Source organism: Larus michahellis, chromosome 18 (assembly GCF_964199755.1).
Source record: "Larus michahellis chromosome 18, bLarMic1.1, whole genome shotgun sequence".
NCBI lineage: Eukaryota > Metazoa > Chordata > Aves > Charadriiformes > Laridae > Larus > Larus michahellis.
In genome coordinates this window covers 8,483,537-8,506,030 of record NC_133913.1, presented here as the reverse complement: position 1 = coordinate 8,506,030, position 22,494 = coordinate 8,483,537, and the positions used below count along the sequence as shown (strand labels likewise).

At 48.4% G+C, this 22,494-nt stretch overlaps 1 protein-coding gene across 9 annotated transcripts; it reads right to left on the bottom strand.

Moving 5' to 3' along the window:
- Nucleotides 1–5,843: 5,843 nt before the first annotated feature.
- LOC141732579 (von Willebrand factor A domain-containing protein 5A-like) lies at nt 5,844–21,927 on the bottom strand. Of its 9 annotated transcripts, XR_012584139.1 has the most exons (19): nt 21,785–21,927; nt 18,092–18,160; nt 16,485–16,732; nt 16,155–16,377; nt 15,647–15,792; nt 15,400–15,514; nt 15,095–15,222; nt 14,862–14,950; nt 14,461–14,605; nt 13,959–14,041; nt 12,618–12,732; nt 12,276–12,440; nt 11,886–11,989; nt 11,446–11,627; nt 11,075–11,281; nt 10,477–10,712; nt 7,905–8,128; nt 7,469–7,592; nt 5,844–7,295 (listed from the first exon to the last, which is right to left on the bottom strand). XR_012584139.1 is itself a non-coding variant. In XM_074561794.1 (18 exons), the coding sequence occupies exons 2-18, from the start codon at nt 18,132–18,134 to the stop codon at nt 7,177–7,179; spliced, it is 2,460 nt and encodes an 819-aa protein (XP_074417895.1). In that variant the 5' UTR covers nt 18,135–18,160; nt 21,785–21,927; the 3' UTR covers nt 5,844–7,176. The 9 variants fall into 9 exon arrangements, 7 of the variants coding, with proteins under 7 accessions (XP_074417895.1, XP_074417898.1, XP_074417894.1 ...); XM_074561794.1 differs by lacking the exon at nt 10,477–10,712; XM_074561797.1 differs by lacking the exon at nt 10,477–10,712 and having other exon boundaries at nt 16,471–16,732; nt 21,785–21,894.
- Nucleotides 21,928–22,494: the final 567 nt, after the last annotated feature.

The following is a 22,494-nucleotide window of genomic DNA, read 5'->3' as shown; positions in this document are numbered from 1 at the left end:
ACTGCACCTAAGTTTTGCCACAGGGCTGAAATCAGAGAAGTCTTCTCTTTCGTTAGGGACACAGAAGGTTCATATAATCACAGAAACAGAGAATGGTTTGTGTTGGAAGGGACATTGTAAGGTCTTCTGGTCCAATCCCCCTGCCATGGGCAGGGCCACCTTCCACTAGATTAGGTTGCTGAAAGACCTTTCCAACCTGCCTTTGAACACTTCCAAGGCTGGGGCACCCACAACTTCTCTGGGCAGCCCGTTCCAGTGTCTCACTACCCTCATTGTAAAAAACGTCTGCCTTATATTCAATCTAAATCTAGCCTCTTTCACTTTAAAACCGTTGCCCCTTGTCCTGTCACTCCAAGCCCTGGGGAAAAGTTGCTCTCCATCTATTTTATAAGCTCCCTTTATAAATTGAATGGCTGCAATAAGGTCTCCCCGGATTACACTTTTCTCAGGTTGAACAACCCCAACTGCCTCAGCCTTTCTTCATAGGAGAGGTGTTCCACCCCTTAGATCATTTTTGTTGCAGTCTTCTGGACGTGCTCTAACAGGTCCATGTCTTTCTTTTACTGGGGACCTCAAAGCTGGATGCAGTACTCCAGGTGGGATTTCATGAGAGAAGACTTAGTGCAGACACCAATGACGTTATAGCAATACCATAACACTTTTATCCAGGAAACACATCCAAGCCAAGGCAGGGACTTGTGGTTTATCCAGTTTGTGTAATGTAACGGCTTGCCTGTTGCCAAATATCAATCACAAGACACTGCTGCCAGAAGGTAACATTCAATAGCTCCCAATGAATGAAAGAAGAACGTTTGTGCAAGGCAGCCACTAGCAGACATTCTCCTACCCCTGTCAGGAAGCTGGCCAGCATCCTAGGCAGGATGGTGAAGGTATAATCAGTCTTCAAGGACAACAGCTTCCCTAGAAAAAGGTACATTGATGCTTAAAGGTGCTGATCAGTTACAACTAGGAAACATAAGGATGTTTCCATCCACAGAAACCCTGTAAATGATGAGGAAAAACAGGAAAAGGAAACCCGTTATTCAGCAAGGTACTCAAATGCAAGGATACTCAAATATCAAGACTCCATGATATTAGGTTGATTTCTGCACTCTGTTTCTGGTAGCAGCATTATCTAGTCAGCAAGGATGAACCAGAAATACTTTCAGTTATCACCAAACATCTTTGCTTTTATTCTTGAACACAGAAATTCTTGATTCCCTTGTGGTGTTTTTGCCTATCGGCTGAATCAGGAGTTCAGATGTGAAATGTGCATTGAGAGGGATGGAAGGAGAGAATCAGAGAATCACAGAATTGTAGGGGTTCAAAGGGACCTAGAGGTGAACGAGGTTCACCTAGAAGGGACAAGCAGGTTCACCTAGAGCAGGCTGGACAAGAATGCCTCCAGAGGCAGAGACTCCACAACCTCTCTGGGCAGCTTGTTACAGTGCTCTGTTACCCACAAAGTAAAGAAGTTTTTCCTCATGTTTAGGTGAAATTTCCTGTGTTTTAGCTTGTGTCCATTGCCCCGTGTCCTGTCACCAGGCACCACTGAGAAGAATCTGACCCCATCCACTTGATACCCACCCTTTAGGTATTTATAAGGATTAATGAGACCCCCTCTCAGTCTTCTCTTCTCCAGGCTAAACAGACCCAGGTCTCTCAGCCTTTCCTCATAAGAGAGGTGCTCCATTCCCTTGATCATCTTCATAACCCTCTGCTGGACTCTTTCCAGTAGTTTCCTGGCTTTCTTGAACCAGGGAGCCCACAAGTGGACACAGTACTCCAGATGTGGCCTCACCACGGCAGAGTAGAGGGGGAGGATGACCTCCCTCGACCTGCTGGCCACACTCTCCTTGATGCACCTGAGGATGCCATTGGCCTTTTTGGTCCACAAGGGCACATTGCTGGCTCATGGTCATCCTGTTGTCCACCAGGACTCCCAGGTCTCCTTCCACCGAGCTGCTCTCCAGCAGGTCAGCCCCTAACTGGTGTGTGGGGTTATTCCCCCACGGGTGCAGCACCCTACACTTGCCCTCGTTGAATTTCATAAGGTTTCTCTCCGCCCAACTCTCCAGCCTGTCTAGGTCTCACTGAATGGCAGCACAGCCTTCTGCTGTGTCAGCCACCCCTCCCAGCTTTGTGTCATCAGCAAACTTGCTGAGGGTGCTCTCTATCCCTTCATCCAGGTCATTGATGAATATATTGAACAAGACAGGGCCCAGTACTGACCCCTGGGGAACGCTGCTAGTTACAGGCCTCCAACTAGAGTCTGCACCACTGATCACAACCCTCCGAGCTCTGCCATTCAGCCAGTAAAGCATTCAGCCAGAAGCAAGAAAGATTCCTCAGTAGCTCAACTACTTCTGCTTTTATTGAAGATGCGTCTGCTTCTCTGATGAGGACTGCTGAGCTGCAGCCAGAGTCTTTCAGAAACAAAGGGTTTTACAGGGAAGCCCAAGAAATCTCTCCTGAATGTCAAGAAGAGCACCAGCTGTCAAAGGACTGCAGGGTGATTCCTTAAATAAATGCCAGGCAATTACCTCAAATCAACTCTGTCTTCCCTGCACACTTACATTTTTTTATTTCTTTATGATGTAAGAACACACCGTATACTTGGCAATTGCATGCTCAAGTAGCTTTTAGTTATTTTTCCTCAAAGTCCAAGTGACTTTCCAGTGACATGAGATACCTCTTGTATCGTTCGTATCTCCCCTGATACCATTGCTGCCCTAGCCCGGAGTGGAGGCTTATTTTCTGGTCATATTCTCTTCATCAGGATCTGGTAGCTCTGACATCCAAATTCAATGCTTTCAAATTGAGTTTGAAATTTGAAATGCATTTCAAGTGCATTCAAATTCCAATGCCTTCTACTGTTTGGAGGGAAACTGCAGGTGGTGATCTTAGCACGCATATGACCACACCATTCTAATGTTGGTAGGCTGGGGAATGCTGTCTTTTTGAAATAAAAGACACACAGTAAGCTGAAGTAAAATGTAACTTTCTTGAATAAAGAAAAGTGAAACCTAGCTAACCTATGAAGTGGCAAGGGATGCATTTTTTTTTCTCTTCAAGTGTTTTCAGTATGTTACACTCACTATATGAAAATGAAAAAATGAAATTAATGAAAAAAGTACTTACTGTGAATTCCATCCCTGTTCACCATCTAAGACATGCATCTAGGCATATTTTATGTTGCTAGTTCTACGGGGGGGGGGAAAAAAGAGGTTTTGTGGATTTGACTTCCAGTGTCACTTTCAGGGTGACTTATTTCTTCTTTATGAAAACATTCTCAAACGATACATACTGAGATTTTTGTCCTGAACGGAGTAGGAAAAAAATAAGGAAATTTTTCAGCAATTCTGATAACGCTACATGGTTGCAAATGAAAACACCAGTACCTACAGTCAGAATCATTGTATTTGAACTTTTTTAAGGCAAATTTCCAAATCTAAAAAGTTTGTAGAGATGGAAAATCAGATATTGATGTCCATCCTGAGGCAAGCCCTGTTTAATTTGCTTGTTAGTATCAAAGGGAGTGAGAAAGGGCAAATGAAATGCAAGCAAATAACAATAGGAGAGTTTCAGGAATATGAGCTTTGAGTTTAGTAGTAATCTTAACAAAAATAAAATAAAAATGGAGTATTACCTTTCTTACAGTGACTTGCTGAACACAACAAAAACCATTTTTACTGTAGGGGTAGTCGAACAGTGGAAGCAGGTGGCCCAAAGACGATGTGGAATTTTCATCTGTGGAGATATTCAAAACCTGACTGAACACATTCTTGGAACCTGTTCTACCTGACACTGCTTGAGCAGGGGGAGATTGGACTAGATGAACTCAAGAGTTCCCTTCCCACCTAATTGTTACATGATTCTGTGACATTTTTGGAAAATTATTTAAATGGCTAAACATAACCGAATAGGGGAAATTTACTCTAGTGTAGTTTGTCTATTGAAAAGTCCAGGCGCTACCATTCAAAGGCCAATTCTGAATTGAATGATAAGAATCTGTGCATGAAGGAGGATAAATCGTCTCCGGTGTCTGCTGGTTTTGGCTGGGGTAGAGTTAGTTTTCTTTATAGTAGCTAGTATGGGGCTATGTTTTGGTTTTTTGCTGAAAACAGTGTTGATAACACAGGGATGTTTTAGTTCTGGCTGAGCAGTACTTATACAGTGTCAAGGTCTTTTCTGCCTCTCACACCACCCCACCAGTGAGTAGGCTGGGGGGTGCACAAGAAGCTGAGGGGGACACAGCTGGGACAGCTGACCCCAACTGAACAAAGGTATATTCCATACCATATGATGTCATGGTCAGCGTATAAAGCTGGGTAAGAAGAAGGAAGGGGGGGGGACACGTCTAGGTGATGGTGTTTGACTTCCCGAGGAACAATTATGTGTGATGGAGCACTGCTTTCCTTGGGATGGCTGAACAACTGCCTGCCAATGGGAAGCAGTGACTGAATTCCGTGGTGTGTTTTGCTTGCGTGCACAGCTTTTGCTTTACATATTAAACTGTTTTTATCTCAATCCACGGGCTTTCTCACTTTTGTACTTCTGATTCTCTCTCCCATTCTACTGCAGGGGGAAGTGAGTTACTGGCTGTGTGGTGCTTAGTTGCTGGCTGGGGTTAAACGATGACACAGTGATGCTGTCTTAGTGAGGAAGATAAATCTAGTTTGCTTAATGTCAGACTCTCGCCAAGGTTGGAGTGAAGTCATTGTAGTAATTCTCCCTAAGTTCCTACAGTTTTCATTTGTATGACATTGTCTCTGTCCTCCTGATCCCTTCTACATGCTGACCCAAGGAACAGAACTTCTGTGACAGAATTCAGTCCACTGGGATTTTAACCAGACGGCACTCTGTATTGCTCTTGCTTTTTTGACTTGTAGTCATTTCTGGGAACACTCTTCTCCCTCTTGCCATATATGCTGACTAAAGCCTCCACAACCCCATTTATTTTTTCTTGAGTAGTCTTTCCTTCTGTGAGACCTGCTATACAGACAGTACTGTTCCTTGGATGCTAACCAATTTCCTCACAGAGGAGAAGCCTCTCTTTCAGGGACTATACTGCACAGTTATATGTTTGTCTCCTTGGGAGGAACTGAATGTCTTCGATTAGTCATGATGCTGTGTGATTGCTATTTAGCTATCTGTAAACCTCTTCATTATACAGCTATAATGAACCGGAATATTTTTTCAGCGCTCAAAGCTCTTTTCTGAATTACTGCCTTTGCAGTCACCCTGGTGATCATTGTATTGAAGCTGAATTTGATTTTTGGTGGCCAAAATGGGGCTGCAGAAAACCATTTGTACTAGTTCATATCCCCTCACTGTGGTCACTACTTTTTATGGGATTCTTGCTATCATGTGTGTATTACTACCTACCAGTATTTCCCTATATCTGAATTAAGCGTTCTCCACCTGCTATAAAACTGTGATCCTAATCCTCTTATATACAGCTTGAGAAATAAGGAGGTCCAGGAAGCCATCAAAAGGTTGTGGGGTAGAAAATCAACTTTGTGTTAATATTTTGGGGGATTTCTGGGATACTGTAACCATCCATGCATATGGGGTAAATTTGATCTAATCTTAAGTGTGAGATTCAACTTCCCCAACAATCAGTATAAAAAGTGTAGATGTAGAAAAGTAACCACTGTTAAAATATGATGATTTTTTTTTTTTCTTAGGGTTTGACCTTGGCTAGCTGCCAGATGCCCATACAGCTATTCTCTCATTCGTCTTTCTCAATAAGACAGCAGGAGAAAAATAAGATGAACTAATGAGGGTCAAGAAAAAGACAGGCAGATTGCTTGGCAATTACCATCACAGGCAAAACAGACTTGTCTTGGGCAAGATTAATATAATTTATTGACAATTAAAAATAGAATAGGATGCTGAGAAACAAAACCAAAAACATAACCACTCTTCCCCCCTGTCCCCATATTCCCAGGTTCAGTTTCACTCCTTAGCTCCTGCCTTCTCCTCTACCCCATGCCCCTGCCATCTGTACAGGGGGGATGGAACACAGGGAGCTGTGATCAACACATAGCATTTTCTCTTTGATGCGCTTTCCTCCTTACACATTTCTTCTGCTCCAGCATGGGTCCTCTCCATGGTCTGCAAGTCCTTTAGTAAACATCCATCTGCATGGGGCCCTCCATGGGCTGCAGCATGAATATCTGCTCTACCATGGACTTTAGGGAAATGCCTCCTCCTTCCCCTCTTATCTTGGTGTTTGCACTGCTATTCTCATTTTTTTTCCCCCCTCCTTCTCTGGCTGTGTGGCATTTTTTATCTTTTTTTAAATATGCTTTTATAGGGACGCCACCAGCTTTGCTGATTGGCTCATCTTTGGCCAGCAGTGGGTCTGTTTTGGAATGCTCTGTGACTGGCATGGGGCAGCCTTTTACCACAGAGGTCACCCCTGCAAACCCACTGCTACTGAAACCTTGCCATGTAAACCAAATACACTTGAAAATCCTAGAACAACCATGTATAGGCAACTGAATCCCATGACACATGGTATTCCATTCACTCTCCACCTGCCACCTCAGAAAATCAGTCCTTTATATCCTAGCTCCTATCTGGCAGGTGTTTCAGATACCTCAGAACAGCAGAAATGGCACTGGGCACCTACGGTAGGCCCTACAGTGATACGGTGAAATCCACCCCTATATTTGACCCCTTTAAAAATAAACAAAACAAAACAAAAAAAAATCCTCTAGCTTGTGGGGATGAGTGAATATGCAAAACCAAATAATATTGATCTTACATTTCTATAAAAGGCAGAAAAAAAGTACATACATAGACAGATAGATAGATAGCTTGATTCGTGTAGAAGGTGTTTTTCTGTTGTATCTGAGCACGACTTTTCTCCCTGCGATCTGGTATTTTCAGCAGATGACTGTGTGGGTAAACCTCAGAGAAAAGCAGAATGTGGAAAAATGAAGCAAAGTTTAGTGTATGTATTTAGGGTTATTTTTCAGAGCCCAGTGGAAACTCGCATATTATGGTGGAGAGCATATGTGTGAACAAGTCAGCTGCAGTGGGTTGGCCCCATGCAGCATCTGAGCACCCACGCAGCCATTCACTCAGTCACTCCCGCAAGGGCATGATGTTAATGCTACAGAATATGCCTTGGGCTAGTTTGGGTCAGCTGTTCTGGCTGTGTTCCTACACAGCTTGTTGCCCGCCCGCAGTAACAGGGTAAGTTCGAATCCTGAAGATGGTGGGCTCCACAAAGCAGCCTAGCAGGGAATTTGCTGCCTCCAGACATGCATCCAGCTGAACCTCTGTAAGCAGAGAGGAAAAGTAGAGGGTGACAACAACTCAGTGAGGAAAGGCTGTGTATTGACAAATAGCCATGCAAGAGCACTGGGAAAGAAGGACATGGGTCAACAGCTGTCAGCTGTAGATTTGGTGGGGAAGGCCCAAAGCGTGACTCCTCCCAATAAAATCTTCTTACCAGCTTGGTCCCGCAGCCAGCTACGCGCTTTGGTCTCCAGAATCTCTGACCAAGACACTTTCCATTTATACTGATGCAACCAGACTAAAGCCAAAACTGTTGCCCAGACAGTTGGCTGCACATCCTGTGGGGGAAACCAGAACAATCAGGTGGAAGAAAGAAAAAGAAAGATCAAACCTAAACCAGCACATTTAAAAAGTAAGATCTCCACATGTACACAGAAAATCCCTAAGCTTCTGAAATCCTCACAGGGAAAGTTCCCAGGTGTCTCTGCGGATTCTGCCCCACAGCCCCCATACCCCGCTTCCACAAGCAAAGAGGCTCTATATCCCAACTGCTTTGATCTCTTCCTCTCGGTTCAGCTTAGACTGGAAACTTGGAGCAGAGGAAGGTTCAGCTCATGACAGTGCCTCACTCCTGCCCTTGATCTGCTTACCGCACTGGGCCTTTGTAGCTCAACATCAGCCTTGCTGAGTCCCAGGGCAGAGGCCAGAGCTGTGGTGAGGGCCCAGGAGCCATTTGCTTTCTGGAGTGCCACCACTACCCTAAGCCTAGAGAAGTCGCACAGTCTTGTTGACAGTGGTGAGATTGTCCAGTCCCAACTCATTTTAAATGCTGTTGGTTCTTCCATTGGCTGCTCTTCAGGAGGAGGCTTCTGGTCTGGAAGACAAAAACTTCCACGTAGCTCATATGAGACAGGCAACAGCTCATAACCTTAAATTCTGCCTTCTCCAGATACACTTAATAGATATACGCCATCGTCTCTGTGCTTTCCCAATCTTTTCTAGTCCTCCACAAGCATCCCTCCCAGAGCATCCACAGATTTTCCCAGTCCTTCATAAGCATACTAAAAATCTGCCCTATAAGCTCTAGTTCACTCAGCATAATTCCCTCTGAACACCCTTAATTCCTCCCATGAGCATCACTAATGTTACTCCTTCCCCCATGCAGTGCTACAGGCTTGGGGAAGAGTGGCTGGAAAGCTGCCCGGTGGAAAAGGACCTGGGGGTGTTGGTCGACTGCCGACTGAGTATGAGCCAGCAGTGTGCCCAGGTGGACAAGAATGCTAACAGCATCCAGGCCTGTATCAGGAACAGTGTGGTGAGTAGGATCATCCCCCTGTACTCGGCACCAGAGAGGCCACACCTTGAATACTGTGTTCAGTTTCAGGCCCCTCAGTACAATAAAGACACTGAGGTGCTGGAGCGGAGCATGTCCAGAGGAGGGCAACAAAGCTGGTGAGGGGTCTGGAGCACAAGCCTTATGAGGAGCGGCTGTGGGAACTAGGGTTGTTTAGTCTGGAGAAAAGGAGGCTGACGGGGAGACCTTGTCGCTCTCTGTAACTACCTGAACCATAGAATCATAGAATGGTTTAGGTTGGAAGGGACCTTAAAGATCACCCAGTTCTAACGCCCTTGCCATGGGCAGGGACACCTCCCACTAGAGGTCCCGTCCAGCCTGGCCTTGAACATTTCCAGGGATCAGACCTCCACAACTTCTCTGGGCAACCTGTGCCAGTATCTCGTCACCCTCATAGTGAAAAATTTCTTCCTGATATCTAATCTAAATCTACCCTCTTCCAATTTGAAGCCATTACCCCTCGTCTTATCACTACATACCCTTGTAAAAAGTCCCTCTCCATCTTTCTTGTAGGCACACTTCCAATACTGGAAGGCCAGTAAAAGGTGTCCCTCGAGCCTTCTCTTCTCCAGGCTGAACAACCCCAATTCTCTCAGCCTGTCTTCATAGGAGAGGTGCCAGAGGTGCCAGGGAAGTATGAGAGGCTTCCCTGTCTTCCTGTCCCGTAAACACATCTTCTCAACCCCTTGTGCCCCCACTTTTCTTCAGGTTACTGTAGCCCTTCCTCAACAAACCTGCTTTACAGTCCTCCTTGCTAGGTTTGCAAGCCTGTTTGCAAGGGCACTTTTGTTCCACGTGGTCAGACCAATCCTGTTCCTTTTCAGTAACACTTGTTCCTCAGAGAGGGTCCTGCAGTCATGGTAGTAAAAGTCCTGCATGTGACACCAGCTATGCATCCAATTGACCTGTAGGATGAGTCAATTTCTACCAATCCTTTCTCTTTCACTGGAAGAACTGAAGAACACCATGTGGGCTCCCATGCCCTTCACCCTCTCCCACAGGGTTCCATAATTGCACATGATATGCTCCAGGTTATCCCTGTTAGTGCCATTGCTGTCCACAGAGAAGAGCAGCAATGGGTAATAGCCTTGGCAGTCTCTGCAGATTCTTCAGTCCTGGCCTCTGATGAGCATCCGGAAGTGTGAGGTTATATGTGAGATATATGTGTCCATCCCCTGCAGGAGACAATTTCCAGTAACTATGACATGCCTTTCCCCTCTGCTTGGACACTAGGTTCAGGCTCAGCTGGCTCTGGATGCCTCTCCTGACAGGCCTTGTTTGTCCTCACCAGTGCCCAGGCACTATACCTACTCTGAAGCTGTAGGTCTGCAGGTTGAGCAGAAGCCTTCCCCCTACTGTCAGAAGCCACAAGGTACCTTTCCCTCTTTTCACTACATCCTCCAGATCTTCCATCCTCCTTGCTTCACATAACTCAGGCTTTTTTCTCTGCAGACTTTCCATAAAAAACAGGACAATCTCCTCTTCATTCACCCTGACAGTGTGCAGTGTGCTTACTTCTTCCTTCTAGCTCCTCCAGTTAGCAAGTCCGAGCCTTGACCACAACATACCTCCAATAGAGGAGGGCACTTCTGCCCCAGCCCCAGGGTGAAACACCAGCTTCTTCTCTCTTCAGTTCAAGACCTAGGCAGCACTATCTTACTTTTATGGTCTGTCTGGCCTGAGGCTTCCAATGTACCAAGGGTAAATGCACCAGTTAGTGCTGGAGAGGGTGTTGTGTCGCATGCTGCACAAGCTTCACTCAGCCCCACGCAGGATTGAACAGCTGATGGACCCCTCTGCATCCCTGCTGCACTAACTGCTGAGACAACTGCTATGTCTCTGTTAACTAGCTGTAAGTTCTTGCCTACCTGATATATTGCAACACCAGCTGAAAAAGTGCTTGACACCTTCTCCCACTGTGAGAAGTTTCTTGAAAACAGTAAGCAGACACACTCCCTGATGTGGAAACAGTCAGCAGAAGCCGATCGTTAGAGATGACTGAAGTACAAGTCTACAGAAGCTAACACTCGTCAACAGAAATCACAAGAAGTTCCCAGCAGGTGATCCTTGGAGATCAGAAGATGAGACCTGGACAAGCAGAAGGCTGGAAGAAAAGGAAGTACGGAAACTGCTGTGCAAACGCTGCGCTAGCTGGCTCATTTTTGCTGAACTGTATGAGGATAAAGCTAAAGATTCATGCAGATATTTTGTGACGAACTTAGTGTTTGGGTATGGAGTTAAGGATAGCTGAAGACAAGAATAAGGTTACTTCAGAAAAGTAATAAGGCATTTGATTCTCAATTTCCAGCCCAGAATTGAGATGTAGGAGTTTGCTTAGTCTGTCACTCCATCTGTCCCCAGCACAATGACAATCAAGAAGTCTGGTGAGAAGATAAATGCTGAAAGGGGAGTTCAACCCTAGACCAATACATTTTGAGAATGCCTGGCTGAGAAGTTTCTCCTTACCTTTACAGGTTGCTGAAAGCTGAGTGAGTGCCTCAGTGTCCGGGGTTTTGCGATCAAGTATGTCAAGCAAGAACTGGCACTTCTGGACCATCCAAAACTTGGTGGACTTGAACAACGCAGGCCTGAAGCTACTTAGCCAGAGCAGCTGGCAGGGAACCAGGTTGCAAGAGGGAGAGAAAAACATTGAGGAGTCTGGAGGCAAAGAATCTGGGGAGAGAAGCAAGGAGATGGGGGTTAGATCCAGAGGTACTAGAGATAGCCAAAAGGGTGGTCAGGTCCACAGGATAGAGGGCTGCAGATGGTGAGGAGGCATCAGACCAACAAGCCCCACTTTCCCCTCCCAGTCCTGTCCCCACTGCTTCTGGCCTTACCGTGGTGCCAGGCATCCCTCTGTTTCATGCGTACTGCCACAATGGATGTGAAGGGGGACAAGACCCCCAGGCTGAGGCTGGACTTAACTGCATTGTGCCAGATATCCTTCTCTGTCCTGCTTGTCCCTTCCCAGGCCAGTTTCCACAGCAGGTGCATCATGGCCATGCGGTGCACAGGTAGCCTGCAGGGGCAGGGAGTTAGTCCTTGGCTTCACCTTGGAGAGGGGCACAGGACACGTGGAGTAAAGAGGAGGGAGCAGCGGGGCAATGGTCACACAGGTCATCTCCCGAGGTCAGGGCAGAGGGGACAACAGGGGAGCACTGAATGCCCAGATCCTCTTCCCACCTCAGGCTACAGCAGGAAGGATGCAAGCGGGAAGGAAGAGGGACACCTGCTGTCCCTCTTCCAGAACTCATGGGCAAGTGTGTTACCCTCTCACCTGTTGTCTGCTGATGGGGACAGTGAGAATCTGAGCGTGTAATCAAAGGACTGGCTGCCCACGTGGTACTGAAGGGTCACAGCTCCCTCACCCACTTTTGGATCCTGGCGACACAGGGGAAAGAGTCAGACAGAAATATTCATCTGCAAGGCACAGGCAGCCTGGCTACCTAGGTAGCCTGATCTATTAATGTAGTAGATGTCCATGGTTGGAGCAGCAGCAGTGGTGTCTCTGAGGGAAAGAAGGGGGGTCAGAAGAGCCCTATCATGGTGTCTCTCAGGTATAGTGGAGGTGAACGACTCTGAGTGCTGGGAAGATGAAACAGGCAGTGGGTCCTTTACTTTCCAGAAAGCCCTGCCCCAGTGCATATCGTTCCTGGATCAATCTCACCTGTGTTTGCCCATGGATCTGGGCATAGATGGAGCTCTTATGTCCCTGGAAGATCATGTCAGGAGCTTTTCTGATCATTGACACCTCCAGGCCAGGTGGAAGTTCCCAGTGTAGTGAGATCCCACTTGCCAGAGGCTGCAATGCCCTCTGTAAGCATTTCACTGCCTGGTAAGGGGAAGAAGAGAGCACAGATCACTCAGGTTCACTCCCAGTTCTGGGGCGGGGGGAGAAGTTGGAGGTGGATCTCTGAGTTTGAATGGATGGTGGTATCTAGATTGCCTTCCATGTCTAGGAGAGCCATGGGAGGTATTGAATAGAGCAGAGGGGTACCTGGGTCATTACCTCGGATGTCATGTCCATCCTAGAGTGGATGCACACACATTCACCTTTGGTCTCCAGGGCCATGGCCTGGGAAAGGTTGAAGCTGTCACATCGGTTAGTAGGAAAACAGAAACACCTGTACAGGAAAAAGGAGGACGTTAGAGATGGGACAAAGGTGAGAGGTATGAAGGACAAGAGTGGTACAAAGGACAAAATCTGGAGAGGTAAGAATACTTCTAATCACAGAATTACAGAATCACAGAATGATAGGGGTTCGAAGGGACCCCTGGATTTCATCTAGTCCAGCCCCCCTGCTACAGCAGGGTCACCTAGAGCAGGTTGCACAGGAATGTGTCCAGGCGGGTTTTGAACGTCTCCAGAGACGGAGACTCCACCACCTCTCTGGGCAGCCTGTGCCAGGCCTCTGCCACCCTCACAGCAAAGAAGTTTTTCCTCATGTTGAGATGGAACTTCCTACGTCCAAGTTTGTGCCCATTACTGCTTGTCCTGTCACTGGGCAACACTGAAAAGAGCCTGGTCCCATCCTCCTGACACCTACCCTTTCAGTATTTATAAGCATTGATAAGATCCCCCCTCAGCCTTCTTTTTTCCAGACTAAAAAGACCCAAGTCCCTCAGCCTTTCTTCATCAGAGAGGTGTTCCAGTCCCCTAATCATCTCGGTAGCCCTTTGCTGTAACCTCTCCAGCAGTTCCCTGTCCTTCTTGAAGCGGGGAGCCCAGAAATGGACACAGTAACAGTACTCCAGGTGTGGCCTCACCAGGGCAGAGTAGAGGGGGAGGATGACCTCCCTTGACCTGCTGGCCACGCTCTTTTTAATGCACCCCAGGATGCCATTGGCCTTTTTGTCCACAAGGGCACATTGCTGGCTCATGGTCATCCTGTTGTCCACCAGGACTCCCAGGTCTCTTTCCACCGAGCTGCTCTCCAGCAGGTCAGCCCCAGCCTGTACCGGTAATAGTACATAACAGAAATGGAATTGACTCGGAGTTTCCCCATTCACTTCGGGGTGAGAAACATTACCTGCTGGACAGGGAGATCATGGGAATGTGTTTTGGGCCCAAAGAGAATGTTAAGGTATTGCAGGCTGAGAGGGAAGAGGAAAAGTGGTGAGAAGAGCAGGGAAAGTTTGGGACAGGAGACTCACTAGATGAAAAGTACAGGCATTCTTTGTGAGGTAAGGAAAACATGTGGGGGTGTCCTTGCTGAAGTTCCACCAAGGTAAAGAGAATATCTGTGGCAAGCTAGGATCTGAGAGAACGTTTGAAGCACTCTGACAGTCAAGGGGAGGGGAAGGTTGTGAATTAGTATGTTAAGGGACAGGAACAGGGCTCCCCCATTACCGGTGGTGGTCCCGGTAACGGTAGACCTCAGCCATGACAGCTTCCTCTTCACTGGAGATCTTCCTTTGAATGAAGATGAAAAGCTGAGGGAGAGAGGAGGGGAAACAAAGATTGACAGGGCTGGGCACCCCCGTAGAGGAAAAACGCCCTTCTAAAATGCAGGAAGCCTTCCCAGTTTGCTCCCTTACCCTCTCACACCCACTGGCCTTGAAGCAGGAAAAGAGATTGTTTGTCTCCTTTCATTAACACCAGGCCACCTCTTTGCACAAAGGGGCACCCCACAAGGAAAATCCACCTTCCTCAAGTGCAGGCAAATTCCACAGAAGCCCTCCCACACTGCCCACACCAAAGATGGTGTCACTTTCTGCCATGAGGACACCCCCCCGCCATGCCAACTCCCAGTGCAAACAGCAGCAGACTATCTCACCCTGAGCCCTGACGTCTACCTTTACCCCATTGTTTACGCTCATTCCCCTCCCCATAACCACTTGGCCCCTGATACCTGGCGGGCGTGCCCATGAAGCAGAGGAGTGCTGTAGATAAACCTTAGAAGGCCCAACAGGTCACAGCCCCCCAGATCAGGGCAGATGGAGGAGATGCGCCCCACTGCATTGTCCATGCTTTCCTGCGTGTATTCCACACTCTGCCTGTGGGATGGCACCTGGAGTGTCAGAGGGGAGAGAACCTGGCCCACAGCTACCCTCACATGGCCACTCCCTAGAAAAGCCCTACCTCATTACCAGTGCTACAGAAGCACCCTGAAAAGAGGACTTACCCCCTCACTGCTCCCAACATATCCTGCCCCATAACTACCCTCTAGCAAGAGCTTGTCCCATAGTTTCACTTCGAAAAGTCATACTGTACTTACCCCTTGGCCCTGCCCCATCATCACCCGCAACTCACAGATAGAAGGCTTTGAAAGTGGCCCCAAAACTGTAGATGTTGAAGTAACAGCCCAGAGGCAAACTCTTGAGGAGGAAGAGCAGGGTGTTCTGGAGACAGACGGAGGGATGAGCAGAGCTCAGATGGGGAAACTTGGCAGAACATCTGGCTACGTGAAGTAGCTTGCCTCTAACCCCACCAGCTGGGCATGACCAGCGTGGAAAATTCTCCCTGATGACCTCCTCCGGTGGTACCTGTGCATCCTGGAAGAGGCTGCAGTCCATGAGAAAGAGAAATTCCCCCAGATGGCCTGGACTGGGCTCGACCTCAGGAATACTGGGCATCAGTGTCACCATCACCACAGGGTCTCCCAGCAGAGAGCCTGGAGTGTGTGGGGGGAAACAAGGAGGACTTTTAGGTTGGAGTTTTCTTCTCTGTCTCTTTGCTTTTGTCCTCCACATAGCCCTCAGCTTTGACCTATTGCCTGAAAAGCCCCTCAGAGACTCCCAGGCTCCCTGACAGCCTCTCTCTAATGCTCACTTCCACCCTCCTCACTCACCAGGTGGGGCTTTGGGATCTCTCCTCTCCACCACTGCGCTGAGTGTGTGAGACCCTCTGTAATACACCAGCACGTTCAGATCAGCCTGCGTACAGGGTGGACATTTCAAGGATACCTGAGGACAAGCAGGGTGTGGAGAGGAAAGAGAAACAAATAAAAGGACTGAGGAGTCCTAAGGAACATCAGCAGGTTGCAGACCCTTCCATCCTCTTCCCCTTTGATATTCTAGCATCTGGCAGGGCCGTACCACAGCAGATGTTTGATCTGGAGTCGTGTATTGCAGAGGAGTGTAGCTGCTGTTAATGGCTATATGGGACACACCACGGGCTGAATTCAGACAGATGCTGAAGTGCAGGTTTTCAGATTCTGTCTCCTCCTCAGAAGAATGCCATCCTGCAGAAAGAAAGAGGTGTGAGAAGATGAAAGAAGAGACCCTAGGGCAGCAGACAGCTATGGTGGAGCACAGTTTGTCATTGGTAGGGGGAAAATGCAGCTTCTGAGATGTCCCTCACTGTGGTGCTTAGTTGGGGGGTGGTGGTGGTGAATCTGTAGACACTGGTTTGTATAGGTATCTGTGGGGATCTCTTCCTGTGGGATACATGGGGAGACCTGTGGAGTTCCTGACTATGAAGTGCAAGGGGGAATATTCAGATTTTCTCACTGAGGCACGTGTGCAGATATAGGGGTCCCCTCCAGGAGGGGTGCTGGGCAGTGATGTGTTCCTCCTTAGGGGATGCACCTGGGTGATCACTCACTAATGTAGTTTGTCCGGGGGAAGAGCTCGTGTGGCCAGCAAAACTGAGCAGCTCCATCAGGCTGCATTGGCAGCTCCTGGACATAGCACAGGCTGATGGTCACTTCGCTGTTAGGAGGCAGGGTCCCCAAGAAACAAGCGAACACAGGACCCCAAAGATCCCACTGGTTCTGCAGGTATCCTAAATTCTCCATGCCTGAAGTGGCTTTGCACAGCTGCTGGGCCTGCCACAGAGGGAGAAAATTGTGTCACAGGCCTCCACAGGATTCCATTCTCTCACCTCCACCCTTCATCCCAATCTGCTGACCCCCTCTCACCACAGTCCCAATACCTCCTCCTTCTCCCAGAGCATTGCTTCAATGCGAGTGTCCCCCATGGTAGCGTAGAAGGTGTGTACAACAGTATCAGAGTCCACAGGAAATACGAACATGGTCTCCTTAGGGACTTGGTGCGTATTGCGGAAAAACAGCTCAGACACCACATCAGCCACAAAGTCCTGGATGGTTACATTTACTGTCACACTTTCCAGCTCCATTTCAGAATAGGAAGAAAAGAACCATATTCCCCTCTGGAATAAGCCTGAGGAAGACACAACAGCTGTCAGATTCCCTGGCTGCACGTAGGAAACTTTAAATTTGAGGTGTCTGCTTGTAATGGGAAAAAATTTCGTGTCCAAACCTGCCACAGAAATGCCAGTTGCAGAAGCTGACAAATAGTAATAAAAAGTCCCTGAGGCTGTCAACGTGTTTCCCATCTTTCTAAGCCCCTTTCTGTCCAACACACAACAACTGTGCCCTCAGATCACCTAAATGCGTTGTGCTTCATCTTAGTTCAGGCCTTCCATGGCATTGAGAGGAGTCTGTCTGTCCCCCAGCACATAGAGTGTGACAGTCCCACAATAGAGCTTCATGCAAACTGCAGGAGGTGCCCTGCAGCTCCTCAAACCTTCAGACCATATCTCAGAGATAGGAGCAGGTGCTGTCACCTGCTTTGAGACTAATGCTCCAAAGAGATTATCTTGATTTTCAACTTAAGTAGATATACTACTCATTTTGGACTACTGGAAGGGAAGGGGGGACCATACCAAGGGCACTTAGCATGGCATCAGAGGTACAGTCACAGGAAGTTACTTCATCTCCTTTTCATTGTCAGCAGTGGAGATGTTTCTTGATGACCTCGCTTCCTCACCTGTCATACCTGTAGCATATGTTTTATTTGAGGCCAACAATATGCACATGCAAATTTGATGATCTGTCTTCCTGTTATGACAGCAGCCCATGGAAAGGCAACCTTCTCCATACCTTTGCACGCAGTTTGAGATGAAGAGCATCTCGTATTAGGGCAAGGTTTGGCATCAGTGGTGTGTCAAACCTGATGGCAAAATGCGTTGGAGTAGTGTCTTAGTCAAGAATGGCATAACATTGTAGTAGGAACAGAGGGACAGTTAGCAAAGGAAGGTATAAGACCTTCACAGGAGTTGTTGTAATGTCTTGGAAGGGGATGGTATACAGAAGATGGTAGAGTTCACCTGGAGGGAACAATGCAACTCACCAATCAAGTGATGTACCTAGGTATCACAACACAATTCAGTAGTGGATGATTTAGCACCACAGTAGAGGTGATGCAATATCCTAGCACTGAGGAGTGTTGCCCCCCCATCCCATAGTGCCAGACGTCTCTTCTGCATCATCCCCTCACTTTGTGATGGTTTCCCTGGAAAGCCTTCAGCACTTACAAAATCACACTTACAAAAACATCTTTTACTATGTCGTCCAGAAAAAGTGAAGGCTGACTACAGGCCCTGCTCCTGAGTTCCCAGTACATGGTGAGGTATGCCTCCTTGTCAATGACCCAAGAAATCAGTTGCTTCCCACATTGCTCTCCCAGATAAAATCTTCCCCACTGCTCACAGATGCCACCTTTATGGCCCCAACTCACCTCTATACATATACCTTTTGCTCAGGATGCCACTTTTCCTCATCTTAACTCTTTAGTTGAAGACAGCTTCTGTGTGGGAAAGAGCATGAAGTGAGCTATGAGGACCTTGTGGGAAAAAAAAAAGGGCACCTCCATCTTGCCTTGCTCCAAGGTACGGAGCTACCCCCGCATACATGGGACAAGATGACTCTTTGCTTCTTCACATCCCACCTCAGGATCCTTTTTGCCCCTCTGTCACCAACCTGGTAGCAGATTAGTAGGAGACAGGCGTCGGATGGGAATTGCAGGTGTCAAAAATGCCTATCGGTTCAGTGGGGTGGCGGTGCTTAAATCAGATTGGAGCACAGGGAAGGTGGGCGCAACGATGTGTCAAAGTCTGAGACACAAGGCACGGGATGCGTTTGGGCCTGAGTGATAATTGCACCTGGAAGACACCAGTACCAATGATGACAGAGGAAGAAATAGGCAGAGAAGCAGAAAGATAGAGCAGGCGAAGAACGGTCTGGGAGGATGAGTGGAAGAATGCATGAATTCGTATGAGGAGAGTGGCATAGTTGGATAGTTGGAGGGGGCTATATTTAGTGGCAGTAAGAGTCAATGGCAGAAAACAGTGAACGTATGGGGAATTGGGGAGGGGAATGGATGAATGAATTTGTAGTTGGGATGCATGGATGCACATCCAAGGAAGAGGGGGGCAGGAAGTTGTTGGAGGAATTGATGAGCAAATGCAGTTGTGTGGAATGTGAGGGAGTGGGTGATAAAAAGGTGCCCGGTTTGTGACTAATCTGTCAATTAGGCAGATAAAGAGAGGCGTCTAAAGCCACAAGCCTTTCTACAGGTCAGTGGTCTGGAAGTCTCCCAGTACTGAATAAAGCTTTAACTCCACTGTCAAAACATTGGACAGGAGGGCCATTTGCAGTGAGGAGCCCTAGAACAGCTGAGTGTTTCTTGCAAAGGTGGGGAAATCCTATCTAGCTGTCTCCCATAGGTCCTGTGCTATGTATATTGGCATCACGTGTCTATCTTGGAAATGACAGGACATCTAAAATTATACTAGACACTCGTGTTTCAACAACTAAATCTCATCCCTAAATTTAAATAAGAGCAAGAGCCTCTTCTGCTTATCACAAGAGTAGGATTCACTTCAAGATTATTATATAGAAATGTAGGTATTTAAAACGAGATATATTCAGATTAAGTTCTAAACCAATGCAAGGCTTTTGCCAGAGGGCACAAAAAGAGGGGGTGAGAATGGGGCACAGGAATGAATGAGGAGTGAGGGGAATGTGAAGGGAGGTAGAATGAGGCAGGGAAGGAGGGATGTGCATTCTGTGCTATAGTGATCCTGATGGGGACACCATTGTACATTAAGGACTTGGTGGTCCACATAGCAGTTAACCCAAGGAGGCACAGGACAGGACTGTGCCATGCTGCACATTCAGCTTGGCCTTCAGACCTGTGCTGGGCTGCACAAATCCCATGGCTGCAGGATAACTTCAGCCATCTCACTGTAAGAGCCAGCTCTGGAACATGCGCATTGTAATATGCTGTGTACTGACCGGAGGCCCATTTGATGCTGCACAACCCGGGTTCCCAGCGTCTGAGGGGACGTAAGATTATCTATACTGTCTTTATCATGTCGGCTCTAAGAAATGTATTTCAAATGATACTTTGCAGAATTTGTGTGTCTTTCTTACTGGGATCATAGTGAACAAGCACCTGGCTCCTGGGGCAAAACATTTTGCACAGACAGAAAGTCCCAGTGAAAAATACTTTTCTGGAAACGGGATAATTAGGAAGATACAGACTGAGAGCCTGGCTGGTCCCTGCACAGGGCCATGGGGGGCAGTCACAAGAAACTTGGCCCAGATGGTTTTCCTGGTGAGTTGGGAATGTGAGGAGGGATTATCTGGATGTCCCAGGCCGGCTGAAGTATTAATGCAGACCAAGAAACACAGTGTAGGGCAAGCAAAAGGCAAGAAAAACGTGTGGTGTGTTCAGTTGTTGGTAATGTGCTCAGCGCTGTCACGGGGATGCTTGGAGCCAAAGCAGTGGCCCTGTGGGAGCTGCAGGCCCAGCAGTGTAAGAGGGGCCCAGGCAGCAAAAGGGGCAGGGGGCGCAGGGGGTGGCCAGTGCCGGGGACCGCTGAGACATGAGCCACTTGTGACGGGGTAAGGGGGATGGGAGACCTCGGGACCCCAGCAGGGTCGGGGCACAAGTGCAGCACCTGCAGCTCTGCACAGACGCCGGACACTGAGACGGCCAAGGCAGGGGCATGAAGGGAAGCACCGAGCCACGGGGCACCGGCCCTAGCTGCCACTCCCTCGGTCACAGGGAAGAGGCGCCATCCTTAACTGCGCCCCGCTCCCTGCGAACAAGCCCAGGGAAGGGGCAGGTGCTCCCCGCATGGGTGGCAGGGAGGCTGGGGACAAGGGGTGCGGGGGCACAGGCCCTTACACTCTGCTTGACCCACTGCGGAGCTGGCAGAGTACGCAGCAGGTGATGGCTCTGCAAGTACTGGGGCAGATGGAACCCAAAGTAATGGAAAGCCACCCCATTACCCCAGGATTAAAGTGATGACTGTTAAGAAAATCGGGGCTTAGGGTGGAAAAGTGTCCTTCTAACCTTGCAGCCGGGAGGATGCAATGCATGATTATGCAGTTCCCTCCCAGGCACGATAACAGAACACCCAAGAGAGCTGGGAGGAACCCTTGATGATCCTGCTTGGGGTGGGATTTCCAAGGGAATGGCTATCAGGAACGTCTCTTTAGTTCCCAGGTGAAGAATCATCTCCTGCTACCCTGACTCAGCCCAGCATTAACAGCAGTCTTTTATTCTGGGCCAGCGCTGCCCCAGGCAGACCTTCTGAGTTAATGGCCCCTTTTTCTTAACACACAGGAATCTCAAACAACTCCACAGGAATCAAGGTAATTTTTTCGTGGAAGTTTGGGATCTGCCCAGAGCAAAAGCAGAGAGTGAGAAAAGTCAAAGGAAAAAAAAGGAATGAAGGAAAGCCAGCAGGTCCAAACCCAACACCAGGGATTTGGACTTCACTCACCACCAAACAGATGGACAGGTATAATTCTCCTCACTTTACTCATATGAAAAAACGAAGCACACACTCTCTCTCTCTGGTGCTCTCAGAGACTTCTGTCTTTAGTCATCCATCCTTCAAGCTGTACTTGGATAATCCTCCAAGTTCTGGAGGACACCTTTGTCAGAGGAATTCCTGGGCAAATAGCCCCTATTTGATGAAACCGAGAGTTGCTAAATCGATACAAAACTAAAGCTGTGGTTTTTTGTTCTTAGTAGAAATCCTGGTTTACTGACAACTGCGTTTAAGGATTCCAATAACAGAATGCTCAGACATCCCTGTTATCATTATAAAACATTATTTTCTGTCAGGGTAAGAGATTGAATTTACAGATATCATGATGGAGGATGTGCCTCATTTTGAATTTGGACCATAGCCTGCTGTCCGCGACCTTAGAGATCCCAAATGTGTAGGTACCATTTGAACTAAGTGGCCTGGCAGTTTGGGGCAGCAAACACAGACGGAGACACGGAAGCCTCCAAGCCTTTGCCAGGGTATGGCAAGCACAGACAGGCAAAAGCACACATGCACACAGAACAGGTCTGCAAGCATTCCACGTGGAGGGAAGGAAGGATGGATGCACAGACAAACGCACTCACCGTGGAACCGCAGCCTGCAGCAGGAGCAATGAGCAGACACGGGAATGGCCCCAGGACTCAAACCTGTCAGCTGCAGCAGGAAAGGATGTTCACAGGCGCTCTTGGAGGAGGAGGAGGGCTGATCATTGCGTCATTGCAGGAAGCAGCAGGGACGGGTGGGAGCTGCGGTTACAGCCGCAGTGCCTGGCCAGATTCCAGGAAAGGGAATGCTGCCAAATGCGCACTCTGGGATATGCAGTTAGGAACCAGGGATGATGCCCGCCCTGCCTGCTGGGATGAGGTAGGGGCACTGGAGATGCTGCCATCCCTGCCTGCTGGGATGGGTAGGAGGCAGTGGGCGTAGGGGTGCTCCAGGTCACTGGGCAGCTCTGGGAGGTCAGTGGAGCCCCGAAGAAAGCGGGATTGATGGGGAACCCACTTAGAGGGTACTTTTTGGGCCCAAACTGGGGACCCACGCTGGGAGGAGCAGAGGGCACTAATAGAGACAATGCTCTGGGTTGTTTACTGTCCTGGGGGCTCTGAGCTGTGGATGCTGCCTTGGAAAGGACTCTCGTGTGTGGCAGGGGCGTCTTGGGGAGAGAACTGCAGCAGTGCCGCACGGGGTGGGCAGGGGAGGGGGAGCTGCCCAGTACCACCTGCCCTGCGGGGGGGTTGGAGGCAGCTGAGGGAGGGGTGGGATCAGGGGAAGGCTCCCATGTTCCCGGTTGGGA

What these genes read in the sequence shown, in the direction of transcription:
- LOC141732579 (XM_074561791.1), bottom strand. Translation starts at nt 16,907, where the DNA reads ATGGGAAACACGTTGACAGCCTCAGGGACTTTTTATTACTATTTGTCA. An exon ending in AGATCCCAAAGCCCCACCTG is followed by an intron (nt 15,223 to 15,399) that starts GTGAGTGAGGAG and finishes CACACACTCCAG; the next exon opens with GCTCTCTGCTGGGAGACCCT. An exon ending in ACTTTCAAAGCCTTCTATCT is followed by an intron (nt 14,606 to 14,861) that starts GTGAGTTGCGGG and finishes GCCATCCCACAG; the next exon opens with GCAGAGTGTGGAATACACGC.